We start from the raw sequence: 17,548 nt of genomic DNA on the forward strand, positions 1-17,548 counted from the left end.
GTGTTACGTACCCACAATATGCCAGGTGCTGCAGGTGGCAACGGAAGAACATTCTGAGTAGCCCTTCCCTGAATCTATTTACAACGCAAGTGTGGGGAGAGGAGAGTGAAACAGAGGAGGAGTCAACACAGAAAACTCATGGTACTAGAAATGAACACAACAGGACTTCAGAAAATGCTGCCAGCTGCAAGAGTGGAAAGGCTTCTTGGATGTGGCAAAACTTTAGCTGTGTCCCAGATAAGGAGGAGGACTTGGATGAGGGGAGGCACTCTGGACTAGAGGGAGACGGTGTGCAGAGGTGGAAGGAGAGGGATGAGAGTGGTCTGCCAGGTAACTGGGGCTGAGCCTGGGGAGAAGCAGAAATAAGGGTGGAGAGGTTGCGGCGGTGGAGTGGGGGGCATACAATTATGGCAGGTTTTGAGAGTCAGAGAAGAGTTAACTTAGATATACCATGATAAACAGGGCAAATCATTCTGGCTTCTTGAGGTGAAGATTTGGTGCCAAATCTAGAGTTTTAGGAAGACAGGGCTAAGAGCAGCAGGCAGAAAGGGCTGGAGTGGAGAAGGGAGGTGAGGATGCAGGGCACCCTGCTGGTGGAGGGCCTTCTCCATTCATTGCCGCCTTTAGCAGGTCCCTTCTCCATTCATTGCCACCTTTAGCAGGTCCCAGGCTCAGGGCTAGGCCCTGAGGTTTTAAGATGGCTAGTGGGAAGAAATCAAAATGAATAAAAACTACAGCAAAAGGATGAATGCTGTAATAAAGGAAGGCATAGGGTGTTAGAGGAAAAGAGAGGAAGAAGAGATACAATTGCTGGGAAAGGTGTATATAACGATGCAGTGGCAAAAATAACTTCTGGATTTACAGCTGCAAAAATGATCAGACCAGTTGTGAGGGGGGAGTTTGGAATGGTGGCATTGGGGGTCACCTTTAATAAGTTACTTCTGTCCAATTGAACATGATATTCATTACAAAACATGTTTGACCAGCCATCCTATTTTCATCTCAAAGTAACCTTGATAACAGTGGAGCCCCTCCTAATCCATTTCCCCAAACACCTACTCCCACTCAATTCCAGCTTCTCCTCTTTCCTTAGTATACCCTTCCTACCTCTCTGTTGTGTCTTACCCGGTTTGTTGATTAAACTTATTGTTTGGTATCAAAACAGTTTCACTGCCTGTTCCACCCTCTATAATGACAGCTCAATAAACCTTTACAAGTTCTGGTTTCTTACATTAGCTGCTTTACTATACAGTCACTACAAGAATGTCAGCATCAAACTTTAAAACTGTATATAATAGCAACAACTCACATTTCATAGTAATTACTATGCATTTGTCACTGTGCTAAGCACTTCATGCCTTTCACTCATTTAATCCTCTCCACAACCCCAGGAGGTAGGTAGCAGTATTGCTATACTGTTGAAAAGAGATCAGGGAACTTGCCCAAGGTTACTCAGCTAGTGAGTAGAGCAGTCAGTATCCACACCTGGAACCATCTCTATGACCTGCCATGCTTCTCTGCCTCTGCTGTAATGGCAAATGCCTGCCTTTACAGGAGAAATCTGCTTTCTCCTCCCCAGATTTCCCCATCAGGGCTATGCGTAAGTAGTGGAGTGTGGAGACTTGTTTCTTCCTCCACCTCCGTCTTCCTCCCTCTTCCTCCTTTTCTGGCTCTTCCTCCTTTTCTGCCTCTTCCTCCTCCTTCTCCTTTTTCCCTCTGTCCCTTCTTCCTCCTTTTCCTCCTCCTCCTCCTCTACCTGCCCCTCCTTTCTGTTATCTGTATTTGTACCCTCTCCATGCTTAGGATCATTCCTGTGGTCCTCATTAAACCTCAGAACCAAGGCAATAAGCCAATTTTTTTTTTTTTTTTTTTTTTGAGACTGAGTCTCGCTGTGTTGTCCAGGCTGGAGTGCAGCGGCATGATCTTGGCTCCCTGCAACCTCTGCCTCCCGGGTTCAAGTGATTTTCCTGCTTCAGCCTCCTGGCTAGCTGGGATTACAGGAGCATACCACCACACCTGGTTAATTTTTTTATATTTCTGGTACAGATGGGGTTTCACCATGTTGGCCAGGCTGGTCTCGAACTCCTGACCTCAAGTGATCTGCCTGCCTTAGCCTCCCAAAGTGCTAGGATTACGGGTGTGAGCCACTGTGCCTAGCCAGAAGCCAAATATTTGGACCCAAGTTTAGAAATGCTTTTCTAGAGCTCAGTGCTGTTCCTCTCCTTTTCATCTTTCTGTTTCATAATCACCATCATAATTGCACTTATCCTGTGCCCAGCATGTGCACAGCACTTCACATAGATCTCTCATTTAGTCCTCTCATTCTTCTATGCAACAGGAATTATCTGCCGCATTTTACAGTTTCCAAGGTCATACAACCAGCAAGTAGCAGAGCCTGAAAATGAACTCAGGTCTGGCCAATTTTTGACCCTAGATTCTTAATTCTCACATGCTACAGCTCCTAGCCTAGGTCCACAGTGCTCTAAGTGAACTGGAGTTTAAGTGTGGTGACTGTGAGCATCTGTTCACCTCATAGTAAAAAGCTTTGCACAACTCTCACGAGAATTCCTCTATGCTGCTTTCCGATGAGGCTTCGCAAAGCTCAGTTTTCCCCTTTTCATCTGAGTGAATCTAAATCTGTCTCCTAGCCTCACGGCCCCTCACATTTAGTTAACAAGCACATAATGTGCATTTGCTATTTTCATCCGTGTGAAATTGACTGCCTCTTTGTGGTGTATCTAAACCACGCATTATTTAAACTTGGGCACACACATGCCACTTCCTTGGTCAGTGGAGTATGTTACAGATAAAAAAGAGGAATTTTTTTTGTTACTGTTTAATTGAAGTGTTTCATATATGTGGCAATCACAGAGGATACATATTAATGCACATCAAAATGATGAATGAGAGGTCTGAATTGAAACTGGCCAGTACCGTCACATTCTAACATTTTGTTTAACAGAAACATGTTGTATTACAGAGCAGTTACTAAGAAAAATATCAATTATTATGGATTACTTAATTCCTTAGAATGAATATGAATTAGCTTTTATTAATGGGATGAATTATGACTACAGAGGTTTCATAGGGAGTTAGAAGGGCATGTTAGGGATTCAATGGGACTTGGACCCACTCTGCTAGGTCTAAAAGCAGGGACCTGCAAACTCAACAGTTAGATAAACATCAGCTATTGGAAAAACATATCATTCAATGCCTCTCATTGGGGCAAGGAACTGTGCAGTATTTCTTAAGACACAGTTTCAAAAGTTAGAGAATCCTAGATCCTTTCAAAGCACCTGTTTCTTATGGTTTCAAAGATATTTTAAACGTTTCTCCTTTTCTCAAAGCTGTAAGTATCACAATATTCCTAATTATGCTATCAAAAGCTATTGGCCATTCTCCTCCTTTCAGTTTCATTCTAAAGCCCTGCAGGTATTCTCTGAATTCAAAACAACTGAAGTACCATGAGCTCCAACCTCCTTTGGAGTATGCAGAGAGGACACACTTTGCAGACCCTCCCATTCCTTGTGGTCAGCATTCTCTTCCATCATGCAGTTACCTCTACATTTTGAATCCTCACTTTTAAATGTTCTGGTCAAATTCAGTTTGACATGTTAGCAGGAACCTGGTGCTATTCAAAAATGCTACCTAAGTATGTCATTCAGTTGTGCCAATGATTACATTTAGGAAGCCCTAATGAATGAAGACCTTCAGGCTGACATTATTGGAATTATCACAATTATTTAAAAATCTTCCAGGTGCTGCTACAGGAATCATCTGGCACAGGAATTGCCAACTTGAGTTTTGTGATTTCTGGGTTAATAACAAGAAGCATGCTGACATTCTAAAAAAGTGCCCTGGAAAAAATTAATTTTAAATATATAATTAGAAAAATAAGTTTGCAGGCCAGGCACAGTGGCTTATGCCTGTAATCCTAGCACTTTGGGAGGCTGAGGCAGGCGGATCACCTGAGTTCAGGAGTTCGACACTAGCCTGACCAATATGGTGAAACCCTACCTCTACTGAAAATACAAAAATTAGCCAGATGTGGTGGTGTGTGCCTGTAGTCCCAGCTACTCGGGAGGCTGAGGCAGGAGGATTGCTTGAACCCAGGCAGCAGAGGTTGCAGTGAGCCGAGATTGTGCCACTGCACTCCAGCCTGGGTGACAGAGCGAGACTCCATCTCAAAAAGAAAAAAAAAAAAGTTTGCATACTATTTTCCCACTTTCCTTTCTCTGGAGAGGGGAAGATGACTAAATCAAACTCCAGAAAGCTTGAAAAACACTACTGTGGTGTATTTGTCCAGATGTGACCCAGACCAGGTCAGGTGAATTTTAAAAATCTGGACACCTACTATAAAGTTTTAGAAAATTCCAAGACTCTGGGAGTAGAACCAACAGTTTTTAGGCTACAATATCTCCTGCCTCTAAGTTCAGAATGGAATTTTAACATTAAATATGGATAGGGAATCTAAAACTACTAAAATTATACCAATTTCATTTAATAAAATAGATTGTGTACACTGAACTGTTAACGTTTAGATTTTCATATTTATACATATCTCAAGCATCAGGAATGCTATCCAGAACAATCTGAGAATGAAAGTTAACTTTGTCTTGTTTCCCCTACTTTAGAGGATGTAAATACCTGAGTAGTTCTTTTGTTTTAAAATCTATAATCTAAATCTATCTAAATATTTAAATATATTCACATATTTAATTATATATTTACACACATTTTAAAATATGCACAACATACACATACAGATACACGTATATCCATACATAAATACCAAAAAGTTCTTGTAAGAAATTCTGCCGGGCGCAGTGGCTCAAGCCTGTAATCCCAGCACTTTGGGAGGCCAAGACGGGCGGATCACGAGGTCAGGAGATCAAGACCATCCTGGCTAACACGGTGAAACCCCGTCTCTAAAAAAATACAAAAAACTAGCCGGGTGTGGTGGCAGGCGCCTGTAGTCTCAGCTACTCGGGAGGCTGAGGCAGGAGAATGGCCTAAACCCGGGAGGCAGAGCTTGCAGTGAGCTGAGATCCGGCCACTGCACTCCAGCCTGGGCGACAGAGCGAGACTCCGTCTCAAAAACAAAACAAAACAAAACAAAAAAAGAAATTCTGTGAGTCAATTCAAAGCCTAAATAAAACTAAAATTTATGAATATTTAGGCAGACCATGGGAAGACTGTGTGTGTTTTGCACAATCACTTAACACTTAGAATTACATTCTTAAGCCTAATAATAGAAACGTAATCAATTATCATAAATACAATGAAATAAAAGTGATTTCTTACTGAATACTGGGAAAGACGTGTTTCCTTTTAACACCTGGAATTCTTGTTCCAGTCGTCTCCGTAAATCTATTTGTTCAAATAAAACCTTCTGAAGTTCTTCTAATAAAAAAAAAGAAGAGTCATTTTACTAATCTTTACAAATAACTCTCCAGAGAACTGTTATATATGGCAGTTTATTATTATAAGACAAAATATTTACCAGTTTAAAAAGTGTTGCATAGACATAGGATAGATTTTGTGCAGAAATCCATGAATATAAATCAATGTAATATATTATTTTAAAGTATTATATTACAGTGTCATGTATTGATTGATACGTATGCATTAATCTCAATTATATCCACCCAATGGTCCATATATTATTCATATGTTGCTTGTCAAGCTAAAAATATGGTGTAGGACAAAAATATCCTCCTATTATCTCCACAGTCGTTTAAAGCTACGAGAAGTTCTACAGAATTGAAACTTTCATTTACCTTTCCCCATATTTTCTACATCCTTTTTGAGTGAATGAGGTGAATTAGTTTCTTGTGTGTGTTCACCTTTTAAAAAAGGAGAAAAAATATTATTAGTTTTGTGTAGGCTAGTTCTGTAAGTTTTCCTTTATATTTTCTTTTAGTATCTGCAAAACAGTTTATTTAATATAACCTGAAATTGGAAGTCCTCATAACCAAATGTTGTCCTCATTTACTCACACACAATCTTCCTGAAGCATGGAGGGGAGGTGCAGAAAAGGAGAGCAGAGCCTGCCCGGCCTGTGATGGCAGCTCCAGAAAAGCAGATTCTTGAAGTTATTCCCTCTCCAGCCCCCTACTGCTATCCATCCTTTACAAGGAAGGAAATTTCTAGAATGGGCAAAAGAGGAGTCTGGATAGTCAAGATTTCTGGTAGAAATCTGATTGGAGTCCCACTTGTCCTTGAAGGGAGGAAGCTTGATTTGAATAGAAAGGTTCTCAAGACTAGAGGCAGGGGCCCAGCCTTCTTGGGCCATCAAAATTTGGGACACAGAAAAAGAAGTGGGAGGAGACTTTGAGCTGTGATTGATAAACCTGGAGGAGTTTCCTAATAATTGATAGTTTGTTTTTTTTTTTTAAAAAAAAAAAAAAACAACTTGGGTGGGGCGCGGTGGCTCACACCTGTAATCCCAGCACTTTGGGAGGCTGAGGTGGGCAGATCACCTGAGGTCAGGAGTTCAAGACCAGCCTGACTAACATGGAGAAACCCCATCTCTACTAACATACAAAATTAGCCGGGCGTGGTGGTGCATGCCTGTAATCCCAGCTACTCAAGAGGCTGAGGCAGAAGAATCGCTTGAACCTGGGAGGCGGAGGTTGCAGTGAGTTGAGATCGTGCCGTTGCACTCCAGCCTGGGCAACAAGAGTGAAACTCTGTCTCAAAAAAAAAAAAAAAATCAACTTAAGGCTAGGTGCAGTGGCTCATGTCTGTAATTGGGAGGCTGAGGCGGGAGGATTGCTTGAGGCCAGAAGTTCAAGACCAACCTGGGTAACATGGCAAAACCTTGTCCCTACAAAAATAGAAAAATCAGCTGAATGTGGTAGTGTGTGCCTGTAGTTCCAGCAACTTGGGAGGCTGAGGTGGGAGGATCACTTGAGCCCAGGAAATTGAGGCTATAGTGAGCTGTGATTGCACTACTGCACTCCAGCCTGGGTGACCCTGTCTCAAAATTTTAAAATAAATAAATAAAATAAAAAGTAAAAAAAATTAAAAATCAACTTAGACAAAATAAGTTAACTTATATTAGTTTGTGAACAGTTACTTGCTTGCTGGTATCTCTTCACTGCTCTTCCTTGACCAAAGAAAACTATATTGTGAATAAAGGTTAGATCGTTATTCCTATTTAGCTTATGTGCTAACTAGGATGGCAAGTTAAGAAAATGTCTCTATCCACAGTGATGAATTGAGTCTACAAATCCAGTCTAAATAAACCAGAATCCAATCATTCAGGCAACCAGAATTTTTAAAAAATTCAACCTGCTATCCTCAAGACTCACATAATTTAATCAAGCTTTTCATTTCTGTCTGAAGAGGTTTGGTAGAACAAACAAAGGGGCTCTGAGGCTTCATGGATCCCCCTCCCTTTCCCCCCATCCCTCCTCTCTGTCCCCAGAGTTCCTTGCACAGGCCTCAGGCATGGTGCTGTCTCCTTACTCCCCTTCCTCACTCAGTGGGCCATGTGTTACTTGGGGGCAGGGGCTAGGTATGGCCATTGCTTAGCACAGTGCTGAACATACAATAAGCACTCAATAAAGGGTTTGTAGTTGTTTCTGAAAAGGACTCCAGGAGTGTAAATTCTAAATTACAGCGTGGGCCAGAATTCATCAAAGATCTCCTTACTATTTAGTTCCCTCAGCAAAAAACAAAATGTAATGGCCCTGGGCACTTGTAGGAGTACAGGGAGATTTCTTTGCCGAGGTAAAACTTTCTGCAAAGAGGGAAACAGAATTTCTCCCTGAAGTGGTGAACTATAACAGTATCATGGACAGACAGGAAAATTTTCAACATAATATTATCAATGGCAATTCAAGTGCATTTTACTTGATGACTGTGGGGAGTACATTTGTGTGTGTTTGTGAATGTGTGTGTGTGTGTAGGTAAATACATCTGTGAAAATATATGCAAATATTTCAGAACATATGCACCATTAGGGGAAGGAGCCTAATAATATCCTTGGCATCCCTCAGTTCCTGAGTAGCAAGCATCTTCTCTAATATCCAGATTAGATTTCTACATCCTCATTCTCATCTTGGACATGACCTCTTTATAGGTTCAGATGTACTCTTGAACCTTGATACCTTGGCTTTCTTCTCCATATAAAAAGAAAATAGAGAGGAAATATCTGTGAAGCATTTTGAATATAGACCTCAATGCAATTCCTAGAAAAACACTATTATCTAAAACAAGAGTAACATGAAGGTTGATAACAAATCATTAATGTGTAAACCAAGAAAAACAGTATTTTGAAATGAAGATACATGCATATTATGTGCAGTCTCAGTTAACCACTTAAAGGTGTATTTCAAAAATACTGGCATACAATATTGACTCTGAACAAGAGAAGAAAGAGGCATGTATGTATCTCTGTGTTTATCTGCAGGGCCTAATGACACTACTATTCTACAACTTTCTCAACCACTCAAGGCATGATTTAAATGAGATCTTTATTCCTGAATAGGCAATTCTAGAAACCATAGTCTTATCAAATTATAGACCAGATTCCTTTTGACTCTTTAGTGTATTTTGTGGACTGTTTATCTTATATTATGTTTCAGTTAGATAGTTGAATTTAAAAATTAAAATGTGATATGTAAAATGCATTTCTTTCCTATTTCATAATTAGTAGCTTTACATTGGTATGAAACCACTAAACAAGCAGCTAGTAAATGGAGACTATATTAACCACAGGCAAATCTACTGATGATGTTAATAAAAAGCTTGTCTTTTCATCAGCTTTGTAGAGGTTTTATTAACACTTTGCATCGGCATCTATTTCAAACAGATATTTTGCTGCATCTTCCGGGTAAAATCTGCCAATTTTGAGCTTAGAGGATTCGAATGCCTCACTTACAAAGGGTTTTTAAAATGGCTAAATGTTAGGTAAATAAGAAGCACAGAAGCTTCTTCTGCCTTTTGTGTATCTTTTACTGGACTGTTGCCTTTCGTATATTACTAATCTGTGAAAACCAGATTGTTAATGGTGGTTAAAAATGACCTCTGGGAGCCTGGATAGATTTGTTCACTATTGCTGCTAATGGTTTCCATCTGGTTAAAAAAAAAAAGGCAGTCTAATACTAGATTAAATAAATGTGATTTAGTTGACAGTGAGCTCCCAATTTTTATAAAAATTCCATCAGGTTGGCTACGTTTTACTTTCTCAGAATTAATGAATGGGTTTGGAAACATCCCTAAATTAAAGTGCTTACTTTTTTATCCCCTATATTCCTCTCACTCCTTTTGTTTTTAAATATGGACTGCTTCAGAAATTTGTTGTCATCCTTGCACAGGGGCCATGCTAATCTTCTCTGTATTGTTCCAATATTAGTATATGTGCTGCCAAAGTGAGTACTGGATTCCTCTTTTAAAAATGGGGTTGGTGAGCTGGATGCGGTGGCTCATGTCTATAATCCCAGCACTCTGGGAGGCTGAGGCGGGTGGATCACCTAATGTCAGGAGTCAAGACCAGCCTGGCCAACGTGGTAAAACCCCTTCTGTACTAAAAATACAAACACTAGCCGGGCATGGTGGTGGGCGCCTGTATTCTCAGCTACTTGGGAGGCTGAGGCAGGAGAATCTCTTGAACCCAGGAGGCAGAGATTGCAGTGAACTGAGATCACGCCACTGCATTCTAGCTTGGGTGACAGAGCAAGACTCTATCTCAGAAAAAAAAAAGGGGGGGGGGGGGGGGGGGGGTCGGGGGAAGCATAGCGATTCTAACAGTGTAGAGTTCTAGGAGAGAAAATTATACACGGAAGGAGCATGTTTCTTGGAAGCCTGGCCTCAAACATGTCTAAGACTATAGAAAAAAACTGGTTTGAAGTTGGAGAGTAACGGGTAACTAGGGCATAAAATGTCTCCTGTGGATGGAAGTGACTAAAAGCTGCTGCTAAAGGCCCGGGGCTATGGCTCACACCTGTAATCCCAGCACTCTGGGAGGCCGAGGGAGAGTGCTTGAACCCAGCAGTTTCAGACCAGCCTGCACAACATGGCGAAACTCTGTCTCTATAAAAAAGACAAAAATTAGCTTGGCATAGTAGTGCACTCCTATAATTCCGGTTACTCTGAGTGGGAAGATCACTTGAGCCCTGCAGGTCAAGACTGAGGTGAGTCATGACTGCACCACTGGCCACGGCATTCCAGCCTGGGTGATAGAGTGAGACCCTGACTTAAATATAAAAAAGAAGAAGAAAAGAAAAAGCTGCTGCTTAGGAAGGTGTCTACACGAGGACTTTCCAAGTGCACATTTGCAGGACCAGTTCATTGTGACCTGCATGGTTTCTGAGAATCCTGCTCACCCAGGAGGGTGGGGGCAGCATCATGCCTTATCAGGGAAACTACATCACTGCTGAGCGCAGCTGGAGACCAGAGAGCCTGGAATGTCAGGAGCCTGCTTTCCTGGTCTCTCCAAGGTCCTCCAACAGCAGTGGTTCCATGTTCCAGGTGAATGTTCCAACCCACTCTTGGTTCTGCCCTCACATGTTATTAGAAACTGTAAGTACGAGAAAGGTGGGTGTGAGAAGTAAAATACTGAAGCAGATATGAGCAGTAAATAGCAAATGAAGAGGAGATGGAGTATATGAACAACACAAACAAGCAAAAAAAAAAAAAAATCAGCAACAACAACAAAAAACAGCCAACAGATTCAATAGCATTAGCTTTCAAGGCACTAGAATAATTACTTTCTGTTAAATATCATGGCAGGCCTCTGCTCAAGAACCTGCAATGGCTCCCTATGGTCTCCATCAAAGACTCCACTCTAAAGTTCTCCCCGCAAAGTCTCTAGGTTCTCCCATAATCTTATTCAACCTGCTGAGCTGCTGAGCCATCCTGTCTCCATTTTTTTTTTTTTTTTTTTTTTTGAGACAAGGTCTTGCTCTGCCACCCAGGCTGGAGTGCACTCACACAATCCAGGCTCGGGCTCACTGCAGTCTCGACCTCCTGGGCTCAGGTGATCCTCTCACCTCAGCCTCCCAGGTATCTGGGACTATAGGTGCACACCATCATGTCTGGCTACTTTTTTCCTGTATTTTTTTGTAGAGACGGGGTTTCGCCATGTTGCCCAGGCTGGTCTTGAACCCCTGAGCTCATGTGATCCATCCATCTCGCCCTCCCAAAATGCTGGAATTACAGGCCTGAGCCACTGTAACCGGCCCATCCTGTCTTTATTGCCTAACAGGCATTTATTTTTCACATCTGCTGCTTACATCTGCCTTACGTCATTTCTCCGTCCTAAGGTGCCCTCTCCTCTCTTCCTTGTGCAACCAAAATCAGAATGCCATCCAAGTCTTCTCTTGTTAAGGATTGAATGCCTGTGTCCCCCTTATCCCCAAATTCACATATTTAAATCCTAACCCCCAAAGTGATGGTATTAGAAGGTGGGTGGTGGGCGGGGGGGAGGCTTTGGGATGTGATTAGGTCACGAGGGCAGAGCACTCATGAATGGGATTAGTGCCCTTATAAAAGCAACCCCAGAGACCTCCCTTCCTACTTTTCCACCATGTGAGGACACAACAAGAAAATAGCCATTTATGAACCAGAAAGAGAGCTCCCTCACCAATCACTGAATCTGCCAGTGCCTTGATCTTGGACTTCCCAGCATCCAGAACTGAGAAAAACAGATGCTGTTTAAGCCATCCAGTTGATGGTATTTCTTTTTCTTTTTTTTTTTTTTAATAGCAACCTGGCCAGCCTAAGACGTTTTTCTTCCGTAAGGCTTTTTCAACTTCTGCAAATCTTACTGATTCATCCCTTCCTTGGCTGAACTTATGAGTGCTTATTGCCTTTATTCTGCCCCTTTGTACCTAATGTTCTAGGTCTTCCTAGAAGTCTTCCTAGTCTGGTCTTCCTCAGCTAGAAAATACACTTTCTGAGGGCAGAGAGATCCTAACCTACAGGTAATCCCCATCACTACTACCTTAGGAAGGGGTACAAATATATTCCACGAATACTTGTTGTACTTTTTAATCCATTCTGCTTTGTAAGAGAAATACTAACCAACGTTATTCTAAATCCTTAGTTGTCATGAAGGGTTTTAAAGCACTAACTTGTTCCTATATGTGAAAAGCACATTTAATCCATTTGCGTATTCTGACTAAATTAGGCTAACTATATATTCAGTTTACTGGGGAAATTCGTGATGCTCCAATAGAAAATAAGTTTTGTTCTCATCTGACATTTTGAAAATTTCTTTAAGGAACAAACAAAACTACAGCACTAAATTTTAACCATGACCTAAAAATATTAATAAACATATATGTCTTCTGTGGTCTCCAACAGCAAAAATATTGTACATTTTTAGAGTTCATTTAACTATAAGAGCCGAATGAATGGTCAGGTGACCTGTTCTGTTGGTGGACATGAGAGAGGAGAAGCTGATTAAACAGTTATCCCTCTTCTCAAGCTGAACTCTGAATTCAATAAGTAAGACATTTAAATATTGTGTCCTGCACACATATAGAGTATACCATGTATATGGGGTACAATATGAAACTTTCGCCATTTGAATAAAGAGTAAAAAATGTAGCATTCACCCATCCCTTCTATGGAAATACATTCTTTCACCTCCCCACTATTTTCTTTCTTTCTTTCTTTTTTGAGACAAGGTCTTGCTCTGTTGCCCAGGCTGGAGCGCAGTGGTATGAACATGGCTTACTGCAGCCTGTCCTTCTGGGCTCACGTGATCCTCCCACCTCGGCCTCCAGAGTGGCTGTGCCACTATGCCAGGTTAATTTTTAAAAATTTTTTGTAGGTCTCCCTATGTTGCCCAGTCTGGTCTCGAACTCCTGGGCTCAGGGAATCCTCCTGCTTCATTCTTCCAAAGTGCTGGGATTATAAGCATGAGCCACTGCACCAGGCTGCCCCGAGTCTTTTCATCCCTACTTGGTTTCCTACTCCTTGTCTTGCCTGTCTCCCTTTTAAATTCTCCCTTGAGCCAGCAACCAGTGCTTAGAAGCATGGCCCCAGCCAGCAGCCCCAGGGACTAAGCAGTTGCTTATCACTGAAACGGCCTCTATGTCCTTCCAGTACTATTGTTGACACTTGATGAAAAATATTTGGAGAATTTTTTTTTTTTTTTTTAAATAGAAGGAAAATGTCTGTCCACAGAGGAAGTCTGCAGAAAAAAAGAAAGTGTGTTATTTAATTGAACACTCACAGGTAAATTTAGTAAATAAATTTTTTTCTTTTTCTTTCTTTCTTTCTTTTCTTTTTTTTTTGTTTTTGAGAGGGAGTCTTGCTTTGTCACACAGGCTGGAGTGCAGTGGTGCAGTCTTGGCTCACTGTAACCTTTGTCTCCCAGATTCAAGTGATTCTCCTGCCTCAGCCTCCCGAGTAGCTGGGATTACATGAGGCCACCACCACACCCGGCTAATTTTTGTATTTTTAGTAGAGACACGGTTTTACCATGTTGGGCAGGCTTGTCTTGAACTCCTGACTTCAGGCAATCCACCTGCCTCAGCCTCCCAAAGTGCAGGGATTACAGGCATGAGCTACTGCACCCGGCCAATTTAGTAAATAAAATTATTTTGGTTTAAGGCTGTGTCTGTACATGAGATACACATGCACTCTAACATCTGGGTGAAGAAAGGTATAATTTCGGTCAATAGTCCAGATGTTTCCATAGTTTGTGCAGAATCATGTGCTAGCAGTGTCTGTGTTCTGCTGCAGGGGAGCACACCCTACAAGAGAAGGCATCTCCTGCATACGCAAAGCTGCAAACAATCTTCGCATGCTGCTCCCAATGCACCTTCTTGCCCTTTCAGCCTGGGCTGAGGCTCTGTCCTCCTGCTGCTCAACAGCAGGCACAGGGCCTGGCCACTGTTGAACAGAAGCTGCATGTACGCATGTTTAACTCCCAAATAAACTCTGAATTTTAAAATTGATCTTAGTCTTATAATCTGCTTCTAAGTGAGATTTTCTGGATTTTTTATTTTCTCTATCTCTGACACTCTATCTTAGAGGTATAATTTGGATAGGGTCAAAATTAATCTACAGTTAGTATAATAGCACATTTAAGAATAACTAAAATATAGCACAACATATGGCATAGAGAGGTTTTTAAAAACACTTTGCATTAAGGCATTAAAGAATCAATTATATAAAAAGCAAGGTTAAATAATTTTCTCCTCTATCAGTGGGATATAGACTTCTAATTTCTTGCTGTTAAATTCTACACTGAATGACTTCCCCTGTGACGTTTGGCACTTCAGTGAAGTCACAGAACAGAAAAGAAAAAAAAAAATCAATACCACTGGAGAGCATATGCTACAGAATGAACTAACTAAATATTAACTCCATTAGTGAAAAAATAAAAAGGAGCAAGTGCAAGATTAACTAATACCAGTGGGATTATAGTAAACTAAGAGTTATGGCAAACTTTACAATTCATGATCAAAATTTATTGCAAGGTGCATACACGCTGCATCTGGAATCAGTAAATTAAATATCTTTGATTAGTGCATCTCGAGTTCATTTAGAAAGGTCTTGAGTTTTAGAACTGGTGTTGTGAGTTAATGCTGTTTAATTTTTTTTCCTGGACATTTTTTTCATTGCCCTTCTCCATCTCCTTGAGTTCTGCATTTTTAACAATCATTAGTAAGAAGGAAACTTTCATAAATAAAAATAAACAAATATCTGAAATAAGGAAATTATTTAATTTCGAATCCATGTATTGAAAGACTTCAAAATACATTATACATAACTAAATGTTGCTAGTTAAAACTAGAGGTGGGAGGTTTTATCAAATTTTATAGGTAGATTAACTGAGGCACAAAATAGTTTAAGGGTTTACCTAATGTCACCTAGTGAGATAATTAAAACTCAGATCTACTAGTTCATACTTTAAAGAATTTTCTTTTTTCCTTTTCTTTTTTTAAAAAAAATCATAAGCATGTTCGAAAATAGAATGGAATAATGAATCAGAGTGCTTCATCCGCTATATATTCATGAGAAGTGTAATTGCTTCTTACTATTCTCAGAAATCTGTCCATAGCATATTAAGTACACTAGAGAATCATACCAGTGAAAATCAAATTGATTTTAAAACTTCTATACATATAAAAAGATGCAGTTGCACTCGCACTGCAATGGCACGGGCGTTTCTCCAGTGAAGGGGATTGAAAAGTGGGGATGACTCCACTTTACCTGATTTCCTTGACCTGCAATAGCTTTGAGCTGTCTTACCAGCTTACCCCACTGCATTCAATTTCAAATCACTTAACTTCACTAAAGTTATTCAAAACGGATATGCAAAACCTTACTCTGGGATTGCAAGTGGAAATACTGTCATTTATATTTTTGAGTAGGTAATATTTTGACCAAACTACCATTCCCCTTATCTATCTGACTTGGGTCTAATTTTAAAGAATCTAGAGATAAAAGTTCTCCTGGCTATTGGGTAATTTTGGCTGCTTAAGAACTTCATGTTTGGTCCCTCTAAGCATACAGAATTATATCTGCTGTATGTAAGGTTAATGACCATTAACAGGGAGGTTTTTAAAAAATCGTTTAAAAATGTAATCTCTTTGAAATTGCTGAAAAGTAATAGTTACCGATAAGGCTGAAAGATTAAAGAAAGGCTAAACTTAATTAAAATGATGAACTAAAAGATCAACTGGAACAAAGTATTGTTGCTAAACTGAATTTTTTTAAGGGATCAATTAAATACAGGTCTGTATCTTTGTTCAGAGAAAGGTCATAGAGATTTTCTGATTAACGATATTTATGGTTGCCACGGGAGTGAAAAATTCCTATAAAAATCAAAAATTGCATACTGACTTATCAGGCAGTTTGAAAAGACATTTCGTTCTTTTTTTGTTATAGCTATATAAGCATAGAACTAAAATATTGATATTTTCCAATAATAATGGTTGAATTAAACATTGGCTAAAGGGACACAGGGTTATATAAATCTTATCAGATTTTTTTTTGTGTAGACTACTATCATAGTACTCATACTGCTTTCTTAGGTAATCTGTCTCCTCCTCTTGATTGGAAGCAATGTGAGGGCAGGGACTGGTGTTGATTTCTATTTCTGAATTCCCAGAGTCTAGGAAAGTACTTAGCACACAGTAGGCATTCAAAGATATTTGTGGAGTAAATAAGTAAATAAACAAATGAATGCTATGATGTAGATAACGGCTGTTACATGGGGGAAAATGTCTTCATTAATGAGTAAAGAATACTGGATAAAACATTTGGCTGCTACCACTCCAAAGCAGCTAATCACAAGCGCTCATAATCTCTTTGGCTCATCCGAATTTCTGACACTTTGCCAAATAAACGGATAAATGGATTCTCGGAATCTGACCACAAGTAAATACATTAATACCAAAACATAGGTCACTTGGGCCCCCAGTCTGGGATTTTCCCAAATGTGTATTTCAATCTGAAGACCATAAGCTAATATTTTCTAAAAGCAATGGCAGCTGAAGGTGCACCAAGTTAAGTCCCACAACAATCCAAACCCTTTAAACACTTCTTGGTGTTTAAAACATTTCCACATGCTAAGCCAAAAACCCCATAAGGATGAAGTTCTTGTGACCCAAGATTTCAAGGTAAAGTTAACAAAATATAGCCTTCACCTGAAATTTGCTTATTTTGATAATATATTTTCATCCCTTCCATGTTTCACCTGTCTCCCATTCAATACAAGATAATAAGATTGTATAACCTCCTACTACATACTTCCCAGAATAATGTGAGAATGAAACTGTGATATAGAAAAATCAATGTGGAACAAGTTTCTCTGGGAATCTGTATCAAATTAATTATTGTGAGGTAGGGACTAGCAATATATCAATAGTATCACTAGGTGTTATTACCAATATAACTATTGACTGCACTGCCCTGAGCTCTAGGCACTGTGGAATTACGAGAACACCGATCCTGACTGTACTTTTACTTACTTCCTTTTAGCATTTATATTTCCATCTTAATATCAAACAACAGTAGATTCCATGGTTTTTATCTGCTTGGCTATCATTCTTGAGGTTCCGATGGCTTGTTAGGGTTTACTAGACTCAATAAGCATGCGGAAAACAAACCCCTCTTAAAGCCAGAAATTTGTTGTCAAATTCCATCCAAATCAGAGGAAGATGAAAGAGAGAAATTCAGTTTTTAACAAATATATAGAGACTATTAATATACATAAAATGAAGAGAATACAGCTCTGTGAAGGAATTAGTTTCTTCAAATATATTTATTAATAGATTGCTTACAGGTATGGGTATGCACGGTTGTTGAAGTGTTAACTGAAAACTTCTTTAAAAAATTATGAATGCTAGCTGTTAAATGCAGTGTAGGAAATTAAAGCTCCTAAAAGTAAATTTCAAACTGAAATTTGGATTTTCTCATTCAATTTATAGAAACTATTTTAAACATCAAATTTCCCCTAATTTTGTACAAATCATTGTTACCTCTTGAAAAGCTACTGCACATGTTCCATCTTTTATAGCATATTTACAAAATTTAAATTTTTTCTACAAGAATTTGTACCCAAATAGAGTTCAGC

The 17,548-nt window shown here is 39.8% G+C and overlaps 1 protein-coding gene and 1 non-coding gene across 2 annotated transcripts in view; both read right to left on the reverse strand.

The window, feature by feature from the left end:
• The window catches only part of SKOR2 (SKI family transcriptional corepressor 2), a 45,956-nt gene that overhangs the window by 19,370 nt on the left and 9,038 nt on the right, over positions 1–17,548 (reverse strand). Inside the window, exons 5-6 of the mRNA XM_021930106.2 lie at positions 5,781–5,846; positions 5,305–5,403 (exon numbers count right to left, since the gene is read on the reverse strand). Of these exons, the coding sequence (XP_021785798.2) occupies positions 5,305–5,403; positions 5,781–5,846 (165 nt within the window). The remainder of the gene's footprint in view (positions 1–5,304; positions 5,404–5,780; positions 5,847–17,548) is intronic.
• Positions 9,283–9,388, reverse strand: LOC116271582. Its single transcript, XR_004180195.1, has one exon. It is a non-coding gene; the product is annotated as a U6 spliceosomal RNA (small nuclear RNA).

The sequence above is a fragment of the Papio anubis genome, chromosome 19 (assembly GCF_008728515.1).
Source record: "Papio anubis isolate 15944 chromosome 19, Panubis1.0, whole genome shotgun sequence".
Lineage (NCBI taxonomy): Eukaryota > Metazoa > Chordata > Mammalia > Primates > Cercopithecidae > Papio > Papio anubis.